Here is a 20319-nt window from a genome sequence, read left to right on the forward strand (position 1 = left end):
AAAATTGCTCTTGTTGCCTCGCATACAAGCTGAGTTTTCAATGGGAAATGAAAGGCTGCCTGGAAAAATAGGCCACCTAATTAAGTTAAACTACTCTAGCATTTGGCTTGACATCTTCATTACTCAAAATTAAAAAGATGCTTCACTTGAGCACACAAGTTACTATTGTTTATGTTGTTTTCCTCTTAAATTGGCTTCTTACATAGAAGTCTGTTTTTCAGAATTATATCTTGTAATAGCTTGCATATTTCTTGCAGTTTATGAAAATGTCTTAATAGGTACTATGCAGCTGATAGTTTGTACAACATCCGTGCGATTGAACCTATTACTGGGGTCCCAGCAGTCCCAAAGCTTACATGACACTTTATTAAGAGAGGGCCAGATCCTGCCGCTTTTACTTGCTTAAATAATCTGTAGTCATTCATATACTGAGCACTTCCTCAGCCTTTTTACTGTAAAGTACTGGGTCTGCAATCTAGGTGTTAAAGCCAGGGGGACCACTGGTAGGAACTGGGAGTTTTATATGCCTCAGCTTTCTGCTTTTCCTGTGATTGGCGTGGGGGTAAAAAAAAGTTACATCATAATTGCAAAGAGTAGCCATGCCTCTGTTTTGATTGTACTTTAAGAGGTGACATTTTACATTAAATCAGATTTTTTTCTGACGATTTCATCAGTCATTCAGGAGAAGCATAGCACAGGTAGGACCCACTGTCCTTTTGTATACTGAGAAGCAATCCATTGCTTCTGAGCTTTTCTAAGGAAAGAAAACAGAAAGAAGGAGAAAAAAAAATCCGAACAAAAAATAAAATGATCCTTTGTCCTTAATCATTCTGTGCCCTGAGTACAACATTGTTTCATCTTTTGGTGTCTTTCTGAGAAGGGATGTGGAAATTTAGACAGAATATTTGCCCCCTAAACAGATAAACTTAAAAGTAAATCTATCTACTCCTATTTTAAGGGCATTTAAAAATGTAAACATGTGAAAAGCACACTGTTTTGATTGCTGGTTTAGTCTATGCTATGATGCTAATGAGGCTTCTGACAGGTTAAATGTGGTGTATCATCTATATTTTCAAGCAGCAGGATTTGTGAAGATGTGACTTCTATTTTTTTTTTCAGTTCAATTCTGCTTATTAAATATGTATATTGCTAGCTTTATTACCCAGTGCTTTGTAGTGAGCATAATTTAGGTATGTTTTGCAGAGAGGGTCTCTAAAAAGATTTTTATTCCTAATATGCTTTTTATCTCTAATTGAAAAAGAATAGTGAGCACACAAAGTAGCTGATTTATGGAAGTATGTCTTATAATGCTGAGTTCAAGATTATACCATATCTGATGCTGCCTGCATTACAGCACAGCCTGTCAAATAGGACCCTGAGTTGCCTTAAGAATTTTAGCTTTCATTAAAATGTAGTAGTAGTAGTTCTAGTAGTAGAAGTAGTAGTAAAAATAGTAATAGTAATAAGAACAAAAATAATAAAAACAATAATAATGGTAGTAGTAGTAGACACTGTGGGAGAGAAAGTACCTTTCTTTTCAGGAGAGAAGAGTGACAATGGTGTTGGACAGTGACCAAACTTGGAATCACCACTGGGGACATGCTAAGGAAGGTGAAAGATTGTCATAGGTTGGAGGCTTTGGGGGCTAAGAATGCTCCATATTTGTGCCTAAAGCTGTTGTATATTCTTAAAGAACTGCTTTGGCCAGTTGTTCAGTAATTCATAAAAGACTTGCACTTATAAGTTTACTCAAATGTTCTAAATGGGAAAAGTGCACAGCTGAATTTGTATCTGAAGGAAAGTTTAACTGCTTCGGTAACGGTATTGGTTTTTGCAGGCCTTTAGCCTCTTGTAATATCTGTGCTTCTACTTATTGTCATCTTTAAACTGTGTTTCAATTTAAAGCCTCCATTGAAGACACATTGCCCAGCAAACCGCTGTACTGTATGCATAAAGTTAATGTAATTAATGAAAATACTCTCAAGAGTGAAATATTTTTAAAAGTCTGTTGTTTTACATACTTCTGTGCACTTTGAAAATTATGACTGTTTAAAATTAATAATATAATTGTCAGCACATTCTCTTTCTTGAAAACTGAATTCATCTGGTACAGGAAAATTAATGTTTTGCTTTGGGGCTTTGGCCTTTAATGCAAATTAGAGAAATTGATTAACACAATACAAAAAAGTTGTACCTTCCCCTGTAATACATTTTGATGGCTGTGGCTTGATAAATTAGTATATTGTGTGTTTTTAAGTGAATATGATTTATTGCTGTTGTCTACCATAAGAAGAAACACAAAAAAATTGTTTTCAGGATCATTGACTTGAACATATCAATGGCACTGTTGGACAATTCTTGCTGAGTGTTAAGATGATTTATGTAAGAGACCGAAGGTTTCCACAGTAATGCATTATAGTCTCAAGCTATCAAGCCTTGTTCATGCAGAGACAAAAGCAGCTAAAATACAGTTGCTTCTGAAGGTCCTCCATTTAGAAATTAGAGATAAGGTTGATCCCACTAAAACTCCTGGAAATATCCACTGTCAAATATATTATCCTAACTTTCATGTTTGTATAAGTTACGTGGCTGTTTTTCTCCTTCTGATGAGCTCATTGTTTTTACATTGCTCTCGATTCATGAGTATTTCAGTTATGTAACAACATGTTCAATAATAGAAGAGGAGACAGCCTGAAGCATCTATCTTTTAAAAACTGGCATTTTTCCACAGTTCAGATGCAGAAGCCTTGGTGCAAATGAAAAATTAAGACACGCTCTACATACTTGGCAGAACCATTCATATCATTTAAATTAAATATCTATAGGCAAATTCTCAATTTTTAAGGAACTGTTGCTAATATGAGATTCTGGTGAGTAAATGCATGGTGACTGATGCAACCACTGAGCACACAAATCAGACTCACTTAGTGAATGTTGTCTTCTGTGCTATCATATAGGAACAATTCTGCTCTTTCCAGAGGGATTTACACTGGATGTTTGAAAGCTCGCTGACTCTTGTGGTCAGTTTGCTTGAGCCTTCTTTGATTTGCCTTCTCTGATCACTTGTTAAAGTTCCATTAAAATTATTTTGAAACATAAGTAAGTTTTGCTGGCCAATATGCTGTTATCACTGTAGAGTACTTAAGGAAAGGGTCTGTATTTGTATTTCCTGCCAGCATTTCCCTTATTTTTCTGATGAGTAACCTCAAAATTAAATACTAGATTTTTTTTATGTTTGTGTTATCAGTACAGCAGGATGCATAGCCCTAATTTGAGTTATGTGTTGCCAAAGTAAAGAACTGACTCCTGACATACACTTCCTCTCAGTGTCCCAGTTTCACCCCTCCTTCTACAAGTTGTTGATGGATTTGGCCAGGCTCTGTGGCTTAAAAGGTAAATTGAAGAGGACCAATGGGATCTTGTTCAGAAACAAAAGCTTGGGTTTGGGTTGTACAGTGGGTCAGGGTTAAGTGTTCATATAATTTTATTCTGGCAAGCTTTTCTCATAAAATGATATGCCAAGGTAGCATATAGATAATGAAACCTCTTGATCTGAGAGTGGATCTGTTTTATGAACTTTCCATCATTTCAAGCAGAAATGTCACAAATATTTAGCCAGAAACATATTGTCCTCTAAATTTGGGAAGACATTCGTAATTCAAAAGTCTATCATAACATTGTGTCCATAGATAGATCAAATTTAAGGATAATCAGTTCTGAGATTTCTACTGTGTAGATTCCATATGAATTACACTGAAATCTGTTTATAATAAACACAGGTGTAATGAAAATGCTCTTTAAAATAAAGAAAAGTTTAAGCCTGTGTCTGTTCAGTGCTGTGCAATTGGTTTAATGATGTTAATTTGCAGAGAGCTTTCTCTCTGGAATGTAATAAGGGCCTAGGAAGTTCCCCTAAACTGAAGAGCTGATTAATACCTCATTCGCTCCTGTAATCATGAGATGAAGGTGAAACCACTAGCAAAGTTCCTAGTATCTCTATGGTGAAGAAAATTTCTGCTACTTTTGTTTGTTTGTTTTGGGGGTGTTTTTTTTGGGGTTTGTTGGTTTGTTTTCAGGGGCTTTTTGTTATTTGAAAGTGAAAAGGTGAGCTTGCTGAGGTTTCTATGACCAGTAGAATGAAAAGGAGCTATTCCATGTCTTCCTGAATACAGCAAGTCCTGCTGATAGGAAAACCAACTATGAAGGAAAAAAAGGGGAAAGACCCTAAACTTCCCCATCCCCAAGAAAAACCTAACAGAGCTGAAACTACAGTTCACCATTTATCAACAAGGTGTCTGACTATGCTTACAATTTGTAATTGCATACATGGAGTACAGCCTTCCCTGATGCTCTGGATGCTAGATAACTGCTTTAATTAGAAATTCCAGACAAATGGCTTGCGTTGGAAGAAATGGTGCTCTAAGGAAGCCCAAAAGCTGGGACAGGATGATGACTGGTCTGGGAGTGGGAGTTCTTGCTGCAGGGTTAAGCTAAAGACTGGCTTTTTGGCAAATTTCCCTAAAATTTCCCTTTACAGAAGAAGGTGACAATAAAACATTCCAGCAGAGCTGGTTTCCAGCAGTGGATCCGTTGCATCCAGGGGACCCCAGATGGTTACTAAAATAGGTTTTCCAACGGCAAGGAGAGAGGTGGCATGAAAGTAGGAGTGGGTGTTTGAAGCTTGTAGCTGCTATTCACAGGACAAGCACATGTCCCATTCCTCATGACTTTCCTCCAGGCACAGTTGCAACAGCCTTGTTCCTGGGATATGTTGGGTATGCTGCAGATGTATCTAGGAATTTGGGGTTTAGTATGCTAAGTTATTACAAGCACCTGAGTCTAGCTCCTGGACAAGAGAAATGCATACCTGCAAATCACTGTTGAAGTAACTTCCTTGAGGAAGTTATGTCCATATGCATTACATGCGCACAGTGCTGAGCATGGAAATATCAAATTGGCTGAAAATGTAAGATGAATAGGTGCTCTGCAGATGCTTTTGAGTATCTGTCCATACCATTAGCATATGGCTTGGATTATGCCTAGCTTTACAGTACAATAGTACAATAGTTTATGTTTAGGAAAAAAATTAAAAATAGAGAAACATTGGAAATATTATAATTTGAATTATATGTTGTTTGGTGTGTCATTACGGCTTGCTATTCTAATCCTTTATTTAAGTGTAGTGGACAATGATATTGTAGGCAATGTGGGATCAAATACACTCTTAACTGGTTCACAAGCAACAACCATGGTGTGATTTTTTTTAGTAATTAATTAGAGAACAACCATTTATTTTAAATGCTTAACCCATATAATATATATAACATTGTTATATACCTACACATGACACAACTTGGATTGTGGAGCTGCTAGTGCTTTATACTTCCTTCTTAATAAGTGAAGCTAATGTCCTACTGGCAGGTCAATTGACTCCACCATTTTTGAAGTGTTACTAGTTAAAGACACATTTGAAACACAAGGAATCAAAAGTAAAACCTGGTCCATCCATAGGCGACGTGCAAAAAGAGATGTACAAATAAACAGATATGCTAAGTGCCTCCAATAGCCTGTCAATATTTGATCTAGGAATATGTGTTTTTTGGTAGCGAACTTAAGTCTCACAGGACAGTGTGAGACAGAGAAAACAGATGTTAATACTTTCTACCTGCAAAATTCAGGGGAGAGAAAACTCTTTTGAGGCCATAAGTCTTTTGGGACAGTAGAAAAGACACTGTTGAACATAAATGTCATCTTTTCACAGCTAATGAATCCCTCCTGCAAACTGTAGGCTACATGGAGCCAAGCTCACCAGGATTACAGTTGCCTAATCTAAGAGTACCTGCAGGTCCAGGAGAGCATTATGGATCTTATCCCTTCCTTCATTTCTGTTCCTTGCTGTTTAGTTATTGTGATATTAGATCTTAAACTCACTTTAGACACCCTTTTCTTCATTGTGGATTTTATATAATAGTAATTAGCAACTTGCTAGTGTATGTGTTGTCCCTGATACTTTTATTTGGTTTTATACATTGTTATTGAGTAAACGTGATGTTCGCTTTGCTATGTTTAAGCCTTCTCTCCATGTAGTGGGGGTCTATTTTACTGTATTTCCCCTTGGAGAAATGGCTGCATCATGGCTTGTAAAAGTAGGGGCAAATACAATTTTTGTGTGAGTAGACTCACACAAGCTTGCCATTAAGGAGAAAGCAGGGTCAAAGGGAGAGCAAACTCCTGAGCTGGAGGTGAGAAACAGCTGGGTAAAATCATGGGTAGAATCAAAGTCCTCACACATAACAGTGATGATATCACTGTTGAACCCTGTTCTGTTGTTTTCATTTGGGGGGATTTTACTTTGGCCTTTCCAGTCTAGACTTCCTGTTCTATTTCATACTAAGATATTTGGTAATGAGATTAAAAACCATTTTGGGAAAAAAAAGCAAAGCAGCCAAAACCATGGCAATGTGCATTAGAGGAGATTTTCCTGTGTTCACCAGCTCACCGAAAACATTTAATACTGTTTGGTTTTGGTCTGATTTAAGTTTATATCTACATGCTCATACAGAGGAGAGTAACCTCAGGCATCAGGAGGACATTATTACTATGATGACTAATGAAAAATCCCTTTGTTTATAATTGGCCATTGATTCTTCCCTTGCCCTTCTGCATGAATTCATACATGGTACTGTCCTCCATTTGGAAACTCATACCGGGAAAAACATTTCCTTCCAATAGCAGCTCTTTGAAATTGTGCCTTCATACTCTCCTTTCTGGTGATACTTTTCAGGAGCAGAATGTATTTAAATCCTTGCATTTCCAGAATTAACAAAAGCAGCACTCAGAGCAGGACTGCTGTGCTGAAGAGGGGCAGGAAGGGTGGGAGTAGTCTCTGTGCTATAAATCTCCTGTTTGTGGGCATAGGATGTGCAAAGACTGATCACTTTGCAAAGGAGTTGGCTGTTCTCAGAAAAGCAGAGCAGGCTTTCAGGCAACAGATCTCTTTAACTCTTTATTATGCTCACCTTTTAAGAAACACACACATACTCCTGTCCCACAAATGAGCCTACCTGCTGTAAAAAAAACTGTAGGTAAATAATAGCAATTATTCACCTTGGTTACTCTGACTTTGTCTGTGGCTTTTCCTTGGATCAGACTGAGTTGGATGGCTTAATGGCAGTAGAAAACAAAAGACTAACAGTTGTTTGGTGGAGTTACTAATTCAGATAACGGACAAAATGTATGTATAATTCAGTTTGTAGATTAAGAGAGAAAAAAAATATGATTTTTTTAGACATTTCAAATGTATTTTTATAAACACAAAATATACTCATACTAAGTATATAATGTTTCTTTTTCTTTATAGTCAAGTAAATGGATGACAGTCTCGTAAGCATAAAAGTGGTATCTTTCTTCACTATGCAGTTCTTGGTCTGAGTACCAGGGAGTAGCAATGCTTCACAAAATGAACCATTTTGTGCCAATATTAATTTTATAAATTGCATTCCCTTTTCCACAATTCCCATGAAAATGATATTCAGCTAGATGAACACTCTCAGAAAATATTAATAGGACCCTTGAAATCTGTTTGAGTTCACCTTCTTTAAAAAAATATTTCTAAGGGAAAAGTATCATAGATTCTTATGCCTTAGAGGCATTTTTTTTTCCTCCACATATAATGGTGAGACTTCACTTGTATAATATATGGGTCTTGAGAATATTCTTTGTTAAACTGTAGATTGTGCTTGGAAGTATGTGAGTTTGGCTCTTTTTGTTTGTTTTGTATGACTTTTATTGTTATATTGACCAGTGCTCATATGACTTTCATAGCACTTTCCATTCGTTGGTTTGTTGTTTTTGTTTTTTTCCAGTCTTTTCCTGGCCCAAGTCTCGAAAGTGAAGATTTTAACATACCTCCTATAACTCCTCCGTCGTTGCCTGACCACTCCCTGGTGCACTTGAATGAGATAGAGTCTGGGTACCACTCTCTGTGTCATCCCATGAACCACAATGGCCTCCTTCCATTCCACACTCAAAACATGGATCTACCTGAAATTACAGTTTCCAACATGCTTGGCCAAGACGGGACACTGCTTTCCAATTCCCTCTCTGTGGTAAGCACTTTTAGTCTTTCCCTTCTGTTCCAAGTGCAAAATGATGGAAATACAGACCTGTTCGAAATCCTTCAAGGGGGCCCACACCTGCACCACTTGCATTTTGGAGTGTGCTGGCCTGACTCTGGGTTGTATTCCCTGTCTCAAATCCGCCCCCCAGCCGAGATGAGGGGGGATTTGCAGCTGAGTTCCTTAAAGCCAGGGTGTGACCTTCCGCCGCCTTGGGTAGAAGTGTTCCTGCTTTACAGGGATGTAAATAATGACAGAAAGAGGCTCAAGGCCCTGACTTCTGCTGAAGCAGGGTTTGGATCCAGATGGCCGTTGTTCTGTATTTGTCTGATGAGGCTCTTTCCATTCTCATTTGCATGTGCTGAGAGCTGTACAAAAATTTAATATCTCCTTTCTTGTTTACCGCACGTTTGGAAAACAGCAAATGTTACTTCTGATTCTAGGCCAAATCTTACAGCCTTTTTACAGTTCCCAGTCCTTAGCCAGCCAGAATCCAATTGAAATGACTGGACAACTTGCTTATAAAGTCTGTCAGATAGTCATTATGGTCGTATTCTTGAGAAGCCTGATATTATAAATCACTTCTTTGAATGCTAAATTGCTTGCAACAACTGCAGAGCTACTTTTCAAGTTACATTTTCAAGTGGGCTATACAATTGATTAGTATACTTCTCGCATAGCAGCTCAGGACGAGATTATTTCACACTGATGTACAATTCTAACCCAAAGAGTTAAAAATCCCACGAAGAGGGATGGAGCCTGATATAGTGTGTATCCCATGGCACTTAAAGCACTAGGTGGGCTAAATGGGCTGCCCAGGAGTTGCAGATCCCAAGGGCCGAAGATAAGAATCTATTGTTCTGAGAGATTAAGGGTCTGGGCTACTCACAAGAAGTTCTGCACTTAGGGACTGAAGCTGTTTAGGCTTCCCAGCTTGCTAGCTCCCCACCATGTTATCTGAAAAACATAAATCACTCCTGGGAACCTGAGAGCTGACACAACACATGGAGGTTTGGGTAGTGAGGGCCCTACGTTCAGCTCCCCATCAGCCCCCGAGGCTAACATCTCCAGAGCCAGGGGCCATGATGGCTGGAAAAGACTCTGTCTACAACAAAAATCTGCCTCGTCACATGGCTTCATTGCAACTTAATTAAAATGAAGCTGCCTTGATTTTGAGGAGCCCTGCGTTCCCTCACAGAATGCCCCAAAAGTGGAGGGCACAAGTATCGGCTTCTTATATGTTGCACAGTTGTTATTGATTTACTAGGTTTTTGCACACTTTGTGTTTGAGGTCAGAATCTGACCCCAGGGTTATGTTCAATAATGGGAGGAGTAGAAGAGAGGCAGATTTATATAGAGAAATATAAATATGCTCCATGGAAAGAGCCCACATTTTCCTTGCTTGTCTACAAAGTTGATGACATGCATTAGAGCTTGAGTGAAATCTTGTGTGGGGTTCTGAGAATCAGAGCTATGAAAGGACTTGAAAAAGTAAGAGAAATGCTTGACACTGTAGTAAAGACAGACAGTATTTCATTGAATTGACCTCTTTTGAGCCATGGTTATGGCTCAGAACTGTGCATTCTTTTAAGCGGTGATATTTCACATTCACCTTTTGCAACAAGCTCTGAACAAAGGGCCTTGAGAGTGTGTAGATCATTACAGTGAATAATCGCGTTGAGGGCAGATACAAAAAGTTGAATAATATAACTAGGCAATTTTGCTACTGGAACTTAGTGAAGATCAGAAGAGATGAAAATCAGATGTCAAGAAAATACATGCTGAATTTTGACAGTAATTTCTGAGGATTTGTTCAATAAATAAAGCATGATCCTTGAAGTGTCATGTGCAAAGTCAAATGTTATCCCTAACTTGCAAGCCCTTTTTGCACAGGAGTGCCTCTTACCTAGCAATAGTTTTAACTCAAGCTGGCTTGTCTCTGCAGGGGATGAAGCTACAGCTCATGTTAGTAAAACTGGTACGATGTTAACACCTTGATTTCATACAGTTCAAACGCTGTTTGGCAGTGTAGCTCCTCTGATTTGAATTTGATAACTTGAGAGAAATTAACCGGAGGGAAATAATTTAACTCCTCAGTGAATTCAGTGACTTCTTCAGTGAATAGAATGACCCCATTGTCCTTTTGGCTTTGCTGTGATGAAGAAAACCCGGGGATTTTTAGAGTTAACATTCTTAGTTTTGAATCTTTATAATCCAGAACATTTAACATTTGTTCTTCAATATGACTCTTTTCTTGTGCTATTACTCATCTCCAAGTTTCCTTTTTACTGTCTCATCAGACTCTGAGCCATTTAACATGTCCCTGTCTAAATCACTCCGATGTTGCCTCTTACACAACATCATTTATAAAGTTCTCAAATCTGTCTAAACCCTTGGTTCCATGTAATTTCTAGTATATCAAGTATCATTTAGTGTACATGGAAAACATATGTCTCACTTCATTTTTCGGGGCAATAATGGGTATTTTTAGAAAAAATATTCTTAGAAACAAATCTGTTGGCTGTTCTCTATCCCTAAATAATTTCACATCTTCAGCAAATTTTACTTATGTTGGGACAAATTCAGCTGCATTGCAATGTGCCTCTGATTGAATTTGGCTATTTTTTTCTTTACTTTAAACATCCTTCTTTTTAGCTAATTTTTAACCCATATTGTTATTTTTGCAGTGATACCTTCTTTATCTGTATTAGAACAAGTGAGTGTTTTTCAGTTTATGTTTTTATAGCCAAAGCATTGCTTTATGTTATCCAAATGTGAGAAAGGAATCTCAGTGAGCTCAGAAACAGTTGGAAAATAGTTCATAGACTAAGTATAGTGTTTTTATTCTATCTCAGCTACCAGGTGTTTTCAGATGAGGATTTCTGTGATTTTGGACAGATTGAAAATTGAAGATGTACCCTTCCTAAAACCCCTTCAAATCTCCCCCCATCAGAAGTCCCTGCTTCATACTGTGCAGCACTCCCTCCAAGCTGCAGATGAAATCCCTTTCAGTAAGGATGGCAGGATTTACCCCAATCTCTCTAAGAATTCTCCTCTGTGGAAGTGCTCAAATACACACAATAAAAGCTCACTACCAGCTCAGTGAATTCGTATTAGGGATCGGCTTCTTACAGATTTTTACACTGTGGGAATTCTTTCTAAAAAAATTTTGCAATGCTGGGAGATGAAAATTTTTCATTGCCATTGGCAGTGTCTTAAATTTGGAATTAACCTTCTTTGAAGTTTTTTTGATTGATTGGACTTTCATATTGCATGCTCACTATTTTAAAAAACAATCAAATGACAAAACTACTAAAATTTTACTTTCTCATTATTCTGCTGTCAATTCACATATTTACTTCTATGTTTGTATATTTCTGTATTTCTTCTTAGTTGGCATACAGAATATACACATACACATTCACCTTAATTTATATCCTGCTGTCACATATAGATTTCTTTAGCTGCTCATTATATCTGGATATCAGGGCTTCAGAAATCTACAAAATTTGTGCAGAATGTGAGTCACGATGGTATTAACCCACAGCCTAGCCCCAACATGGGAGCCCTCTAAAACCCTCCTTCTAAATGGATATGACTTCTATTCCTGCTTCTTAATTGGATGCAATTTGATATGGCTAGAACTGTTTGTTTGATGAAAATGTACTTATGGTCCTGTAAACATATGGTCCTGTTTGCTTCGGTATAATGGAATAGGGATCCCTTCCTGGTTTCCTAGCAGTTGAAGAATGTGTGGTTAGATCCAAGTTGGGGCTTGCCCTGCCAGCCTTTCTCTGTTGGCGTGAGTTTTCCTGAAATATCCCAAAGGATATTTTTCAAGGACCACAAGAGTTGCCCTTTCAATATTTGCAAAAAAAGCATGTTGTATGAGAATGTGTATTTACCCATAAAAATGCTTTTGGATGTGTTCTACAAAATGAGTTTTTCTATGTGTCAATAAAATTATAGGCATTCCAGCTTCTTTAGTGTATCCTAGAGATAGCTGGCATTTCTGCAAGAAACCAGGGTTAAAAATCACAGTGCTGTTTTCACATAGTGGGAAAAAAAAGCCAACCTATTTTTGAATAGTTTCATGTGTAATCTTTTGCTGATCTTTTTGAAAATGTGGCTCATGATGGTATACCATAGAAAATTCACAGGAAAGAATCAGAAGATTTCAGTTTCTTGAGATGCTTCAAGTCTCTGGGTTTTCAGTTTAAAGTGGACAAGATGTAAAAAGACAATAAAATCAGGGGTTTTATTACCCAAACTCTCAACTTACGCTGGCAACAAAAACCTACATAATGTATATACTTAGATATATTGTCATTTTTAATATACAGTCAAGGAACACTTTGAATTCAAAGGCTACTGTACAACTGTTTTGACAACCACATCAGTAGGTAATGTGCAGGACATATGAAACTGAAGCCAAAATGTTTCTTTAGGTCTATAGGGAGTGCAGTACATCAAGGAATTCAGATATATTAGAGCAGCATGAATTTCTAATATGTTGCTCGTATGGAAAAGACCACTGGCATATTGAATAATGCTGCTTTCAAAGCAGAGCAGAAAATGTGATTACAGACAATTTCATTGCTGTTTTTAAAATAAATATTTTTGAAATCTTGAGGTGTTTTATTTCATGTAATGCATAAAATATGTAACAGTGTGCTAAAGCTAAAGATCTTTTAGGTCACGGAAGAGTAGATGATGTCAACTATAATTATTCAAATGTGGAATAATAGAAGCATTAGTTTAAAATAAAATGCATGTCACAGAAGCCCATGTCCTTATATAAAAAAAAGGCAATAAAAGCTTCTCTTTTTTTGCACACTTAGAGTAATAAAGGCAATGAATAATTATTTAACATTATAACTCAATTCATTAAAGCCTGAACAATTACATTATATTTTTTCATGATTTTTTTAGATATGCAACCCATGAGAGATTAGTATCTTAAACAAAATGTGGCATTGTATAACAGAGAAGAAAGCAGACAGCTACTTTTTTTTTTTTTTTTTTTTTTTTTTTTTTTTTTTTTTTTTTTTAATCTCAGGTAGAATGAAGTTAGTATTTCTTATTCACAGTACAGTTGCTAATAAGTGCAATAAAGGAGATTGTTGTTGTACCTGGGATGCAATTAAGAGATTTTGTTTTACTGGTTTCATACATGTTAGTATTCATGACTCATCTTGAGGCTGACCTATACAGCTGATGCTTTTTTCTTGCACCTTTAAGCATACTACTGAGTCAAACAGAAATTCATTATTTCTGATAAACAAGATGAATGACTTTCATTAAAAAAAAAAAAAAAAAAAAAAAAAAAATTGTGTCTCCTAACCTAAGTGTTGATGTTTGAATCATGTTTGGATACTTTTTTCTAGCTTGTATTACATATCAGTGGTAGCAGATACATTTTGTCTCTGGTGAATACTTCACATTTGTGCCTCATTACCAGTCTCTGGTCTTCAGTTTACAACAAAATTTACCATTATGCTACACAGACCTGCTGCTACCCCAAATTTTATTGCACTGAGTTATTGCCATCAAAACCACCAAATCATAAAGCTAAGGTCATGGAACCTCTGGTGTTAAAGTTCTTTGTTTTTTTCCTCTTATTAAGCAAGTTTGTGTTATTCTTTTTCCCCAAAAAAACACAAACAAACCAACAAACAAATAACAAAAAAACAACACCATGTTTTCCAAGCAGGTTTGGTGGGGTTTTTTTTTGTTGTGTATTTTTTTTTTTTTTCCCACTAAAATAAGCCTTGCATGGAATAAGGTTACAATAGTTAACATATGTTTTGTCAAACACCCTAACCAGCTCATGTCCATCAGCATAACCTTATTGTCTCTAGCAGAATTATGATGACTTATTCCATCAATGGCTCTGGGACATGATTTTTCTCTTTTCTTTCTTCTGATGTCTGCTGCACTCTTTTGTCATCAAAAAGACAACAGAAAGGATATGTAGAGGAGCTGAATAAGATGTAATGTGATCAAGGTTTCATAAATTCCTGAATATTGCATATCTGCTACTAGAAGGCTCTTTACTGTGCTAAAAAAAACTTATGATGTCAGGACTTATAACTGTCTAAAATCAGAGTGGAAACAAAGCATGCATTTTTAGCAGTGATAGAGATATGCCACTTAGCTATAGTGTAGAGTGGCAGGTGCTTGGTTCTCTGTGCCTCAGGATGAAATTCAGGTGCTACATCTCTCAAAAAAGCTATGCCCTGTCTGGGACTGGACTTACAGACCCCACACTACAGCAAAGGGACCTAACCTTCCCATGGGTCACTTTGTTCTTGGGCCCTTCTCATCAGAAAACATCAGTCCATGCATTCATGGAAGGGGCAACATTGCTGGTACCGCCTCAGCTGGTGGCACCTCTACAGTTTTTCCGTCCAAAGAGAACGTCAGCAGAGTAAAAGAAAGCACTCTGTGGTTGCAAGGTACTGATGGACCCCACCTTCTTCGGGTCATCTAGGACAAGAATTCCTGTGGAAGTATTTGTGGAGCTTTTTTTTCTGATCTTAAAGTAGTATCTGGTAAAGTTACACTCCCTGAGTACTAAGAGCTTACCTTAAAGATAGAGGATGTAAATATTTGCACATAACTGTAGGAAAATATTTGTACACCAATGACCAAGATTCTTTTTAGAATAATTCCAGGTCTCATTTCTAAAACTGAAAATGAAGCTGTTGATTTACTGTCAGTTGGGAAACACAGCGTCCTGCCTATTTGAGTGTGGTTGTTGAGAATCCACGTGGCTCATATATTTCACAGTATAATTTCAAGAAGAAATAACAAGGTAGCACATGCCTTTTTTTTTTTTGAAAACAGCCTTCTGTATAGAAAATGCTTTTGTGACCTTTTTTCACAGTGGTTGCCCATTGTCTGATAGGAATTTATTTGCTGCATAAAAAAAAAAAAAAAAAAAAAAAAAAGAAAAAAAAAAAAAAGAGACGTAAGTTTGGTTGTATTAATTTTTTTTCTTAGACTTTAACCAGATAGACACAGGCTAAGACATGATGAATGTGGTGCAGAGAGAAAGACTTCAGTTGTGGGTGGTAGATTATACAACACCTCACATGTGAAGTACTCACAGGAGTGATTAATGCATAAGCAGCATCATAGCTGCAAGTGTCAAACAAAACAGATAATAGAGTATGCAAATAGAGGAAACATAACTCTCAGAAAATGTCAGAAATTCAGGGGTTTCAGCAGCAGAGATTGTTGACTTTAATCTGCTGCTTTTAACATTGCATATAGTTGTTGAGAACAGCATGAAAATGAAATGTTTCTGAAGACTCACACTTTGGCAAAAAAATTCTTAGTGATCTTAAGTCCTGTATATGGAATAGAAGTGAAATGTCTTTCTCAAAAACTGTGAACATACTTCTATGAAGACAAAAAGGAAGGAGAAGCCCACAGTGCAGATGAAGGGGGGGGGGGCTTTGTGCATCAGGTGGAGTAGCCTCTACTTCCACCTGTTTCATCATTTAAATGCATGAGTTTACATTTTTTGAAAAGCAGCTGAGAAGACTGCACACCCCTCATGGATTTGTACTGTATTCACCATCTAATCCAAATTTGTTCAGTAGGTGTGTGGACAAAAGGAGCCCCACTACAGAATGTTCTGTCTTAACTCTAGATACCATGTGTATGCTGGAAGTTCAGCTGTGTCACCTGCTAGAGTGTGAATTCTTCTCCATAAATATTGCATATGTAGAATCGTAGATGTTTAGCAAATTTTGTTTTTCATTTTGAGGGAAAAAGCACAGACTTACTTTCCAAGTTGAAGGCATTTAAATGTTAATAGTCTCAGGGGGGCTTTATCTGTTTTAGTGGTTTTTACAGAGTTTTAAGTATTGCAGATTGACTTTACCCATGACTTTTTACATGAGGAATGGAAGAAAAATATTCTACGTGGTAGTGTTTTGAGATTTGAAAAAAAATATTCAGAAGTAAAAAAATAGCTAATTTGCTATTTTCATCCCTTTTTCTTTCACAAAGCAATTAAGAAATGCTAAGAGTATTAGGATGTCTACACTTCCCTAGTCCTTTTAATAACATAGAGATTCATTTTAGATTTATGTTTGCCCCTCTGTTCCCCCTTGCACCTCCTCTTCATTTGTACAAAGCCTGTACTGATGCCGCCTGTAAATGTCACACTGGGATTCCCTGTGGGCAGCGTGTAAAATCTGTAACCTCCACTGCTACTATGATGCTGTACTTCAGCCAGATGCATGTGACCCAGGATCTCTGTAGCCTCACTCACACACCTTTGAACAGCACTTTTGGCGTGTTGTACATGCTGTTGCCTCTGTATCTGAACACTAAAGATACAAAAATGAATGTCCTTAATTCATTTTTTGTGCATATCATGGATGGATGCAGTCAGAGAGAAGGACTTAAGGTACAGAGTGGCAGCAAGAAGCATTATGGAGTGAGGAACACCTCTAAGGCACGCTTGTGCATACCTTTCAGCTACAAAATCCCCACAATTAATGCTTTTCATCTAAAGTGAACAAAGGAATTTCAGTTTATCTTATATTTTAGCAGGGTGTATCCAAAATTCCTCTTTCAGCCAACATGCTGGGACATAAAGGAGTCAAAGGAGATGTTATAGGTGGTGATGGGTGCTCTGTGTGCCTACCCTGACCCAGAGCTGAAGTGGACTGCAGTGCTCAGAGTACATACACACACATATGCATATATACCTGGATACACATATATATGAAAATTTATGTCTGTGTATGTATATATAAGTACATACCACATTGTTAATCACTGAAACCCTCTGCTGGAAAAGGAGTGTAACACACAGGATGTAGCATCTACAACATCCCCCTTCTCCCCAGATTGTGGATCCACATTGTTGTTAAGCAGAGACTAAAAGTAGAGCCAAATTCTTGAAGTCGATGCGACGGATTTAATTGATGTGCTGCACATGGCTGCATTATACAATTTTTTTTACCAAATATCTGAGTTATAAGTGAGGTTACCGTGCCTGACAGTAACTTTGATAATGGGTAGTTTTGCTAGTTGAGATAATGAAAGAAGTAGCCTAGTTGGTAAAGTGAGATATGGTATACCTAATAGATAACGAGATGAAACAACTCCATATCACATCTTCAAAATTCTGCTTCCTGACAATAACAATATTGGGTTATAGGTACCTTCACTTCATCCTTACAAAAGTGATCTAAATTGCAAAAAACCTGTAAAATTAGATATTCCAATCCCTTAAAAAAAAAAAAAAAAGGGCTGCTCATGGAGTATTTACAGTATCAGGCCCTTGCTTGATGAGAATGCAAAGCTTTTTTATTTGGAGATGCGACTTCCTTCTAATATATTTTAAGATTACCTTCATTCACACGTAAAGAATTTCAGAGATTAACTCAGTAACTAAGCTTTAGTTTCCAACACATGCCTTAATACTCAAGTGTGGGATTTCATTTTAATGAATTTTATGACTCTCTTTTCTTATGTAGTAGCATAAAAACTGTTTAGTGCAGTAGGTTTAGTCCTTACCTGATTATTAAGTGCAGCTTAAGTTACCTGACAGAAAGTATACAGTGTAAAATAACCACTGGCAAAGCTTATAAAAGTTATTTTCTGTACACAAAACAACTGACAGCATTTGAAAAATAATGTCATTGTCACTCTCTTCTTCTGAAGCACATTTCTTGTGCCTTGAACTGATTTGCAGTGACTAATTAGCTGAGAAGATATTTTACTCATAACTGATGTGTTCACAATATCAGTACCTCCTATCTGTCAAGTACTATACTGTAGGACAGAAAAACATTTACTTTATTAAAAAGCTAGTAAAATTTAATTCACAGTATACAAAGACAAATGAATCCCAAGTTGAAAAAGAAAGATCTTAAAGGAAGAGAAAGAAAATGACTACGTAGGGGGACCTGTAATAATGAAAGTGTTACCAGGAGCTAATTTCTTGTTTCATGCTCAGTAACACAAAGGTGGTTAGCAGTGTGGTGAAAGTCAGCTTTCAATATTAGAACTAGCAGATGTCCTCACATGTAATAAAAGCAGGACTTAACTGCCATGTGCTATACTTCTGAAATAAAGCTTTTGCAGTGACTGCATATTATGGTAGCTGAGCTCTCAAGCAGCCTGAAAGTGACACAGCAACCTCATTTAAGAGCCATGCAGAAGATGCAGGGATTGCTTTGCTTGTCCTTGAAATGCAGTCAGCTCTAGGGAGAAGTGAAGTATCTGTTTAACCACAGAGTGTGATGTTCCACTGCCGCAGAGTTCCAGTCCAAACCCTTACGGGCCGGTTCCATAGCACACGTGTTTCTTCTCACTTGTCATCAGCTTTTGTGAATGCAGGGAGAGGAAAACTCACAACAGGGAAGTTCTCTGCCCAGGGCCTGGCCTATGTAATTTTAATTGTGGCTGGCATTGTTGCACTGACTTCATCATTTGTGGCCTCTGCCTCTGATCTACATTCTAGGAGCTCTGTGTCTGACTAGAAACCTCAGTGGGATTTTCAGAAATATTCTGCTGTAATGTTGATCATGTCCAACTCTAGCAGGAGGTATCCCAGAGTTTCAAAAGAAATAGAATTAGCTCTATAACAGATGCTTTCATTTGTTCATAAATTATGAGAATTTAGATTTTACATTATATAAAATTAAAGGTGTGTCAACAAAACTGTTTGTCAATAATGATCCACACTCATAATGCCATCATAATTCTGAAATGTTTTTCTTTGTAACATTTGGAAAATCAGTGCAAGCTGTAAGAAGACTGAAGGAAAAAAAAATCATGATCTAATGTCCTGTTTGGAAGCAATTTTAATTGTTTTTATTATTATATAATTAAAGACAATATAGGAAAGCTGTGCAACAGAAAAATGTCATATGAGTAACCTGACCTCTTAGATCCTGGCTCAGTGCAGCCATAATGTTGTGTTACTTACCAAATCACAGAAATTGGTTCAGAGAGAACTGTAATGTCCCTCCTTTAATGTAGCCCAAGATAGGATTCTAAAAGGTCATCTCACTGAAAGCAGGATACTCCATAGTTTGTCATTTCTGACAGATCTAACTTATTTTTTTAGAGAATTCATCTAGACTCCTCAAGTAATCTGTGGCTAGAGGTTCTCACCCTTAAAAAATCACCATACTTAACATCCAGCAGGCAGTGGAGGTTAATGAAGATCATTTAATATTTTCAATTGTCTGTTATTTATTTTTAAGGTGTGCTTATATATATGTATATATTTATTAAATGTATATTGATCTAAGAATGTATGATAGGTAATAGATGTTGATGGAACAGCTAGGAAATAAACAATCAAGAAGATGTATATTAACTCGGACTGTTTTGGTTCATAGCTGACTTGACCATTTAAGAAACAGTAGAAAAATAATCAGCTTTCCCCAAATCTTATTAGCATATAATCATGATCCAGACTGTATTAGCCCATAAACTACACTGAGCAAAATAACTCTTCTTGAAGGTTCAGCTATAGTGTTATTTTATGAAATTGTTTATGTGCATATTTTAAATATTTTATTTATTTATTATCATCCATTACTTAGCCTGAAGAAATGGATGCTTATGATACCTAAGAAATGTCACCACAAGTAATGGGATAAAAATAAGCAATGGGTGAAGGTTGGGAAAAAACCCTTTTAACAACATCCGAACAGTCTGCCAGGTAGTGTTTGAGCACTGGAACATGTACATATGGGAAAATCCTGCACTGGCTGAGAGATGGATTGGATGATTTAATAGACCTTTCTTTGAGATGTAATTTCTGTAACTGGTTGATACATACACTAGTGTTCAGATATTTGGACTTGTTTCTTGTTTGTCTGGCAAATTTTTTCTTGTGAAAGGTTATAAATTACAATAAATAGACTTTGCAGAAGATGAGCTACATTATATTCTTGGAAAGAGTTTTTCAGCTGATACCCAGACGTTAATGCCAAAGCAGAAAAAACCCAATAGAGTTCTAATCCCATGGCTTTGCTTGAGCACAGTGCTAGGATGGTGCACTGCCATAAATTATATTTACATTGAATAGAGTTTTCTGTATTCTAACAGCAATTTAGGATAGAAAGGATAAAACAGAGAAAGAAGTGTTATGTACTTAGAAGAATTTTTTCTTTCTGATTTTGCAACAAAGAATTTGCTGCTAGGGATGGAGGGAAAG

The 20319-nt window shown here is 36.9% G+C and overlaps 1 protein-coding gene across 2 annotated transcripts in view; it reads left to right on the forward strand.

Annotated features, from left to right (window-relative positions):
• TOX (thymocyte selection associated high mobility group box) overlaps nt 1-20319 on the forward strand; it is a 218314-nt gene that overhangs the window by 121966 nt on the left and 76029 nt on the right. For both annotated transcript variants that reach the window (XM_040084983.2, XM_058423505.1), the window contains exon 3: nt 7866-8108. In XM_040084983.2, coding sequence (XP_039940917.1) covers nt 7866-8108 — 243 coding nt within the window. The remainder of the gene's footprint in view (nt 1-7865; nt 8109-20319) is intronic.

The sequence above is a fragment of the Hirundo rustica genome, chromosome 1 (genome assembly GCF_015227805.2).
Source record: "Hirundo rustica isolate bHirRus1 chromosome 1, bHirRus1.pri.v3, whole genome shotgun sequence".
NCBI lineage: Eukaryota > Metazoa > Chordata > Aves > Passeriformes > Hirundinidae > Hirundo > Hirundo rustica.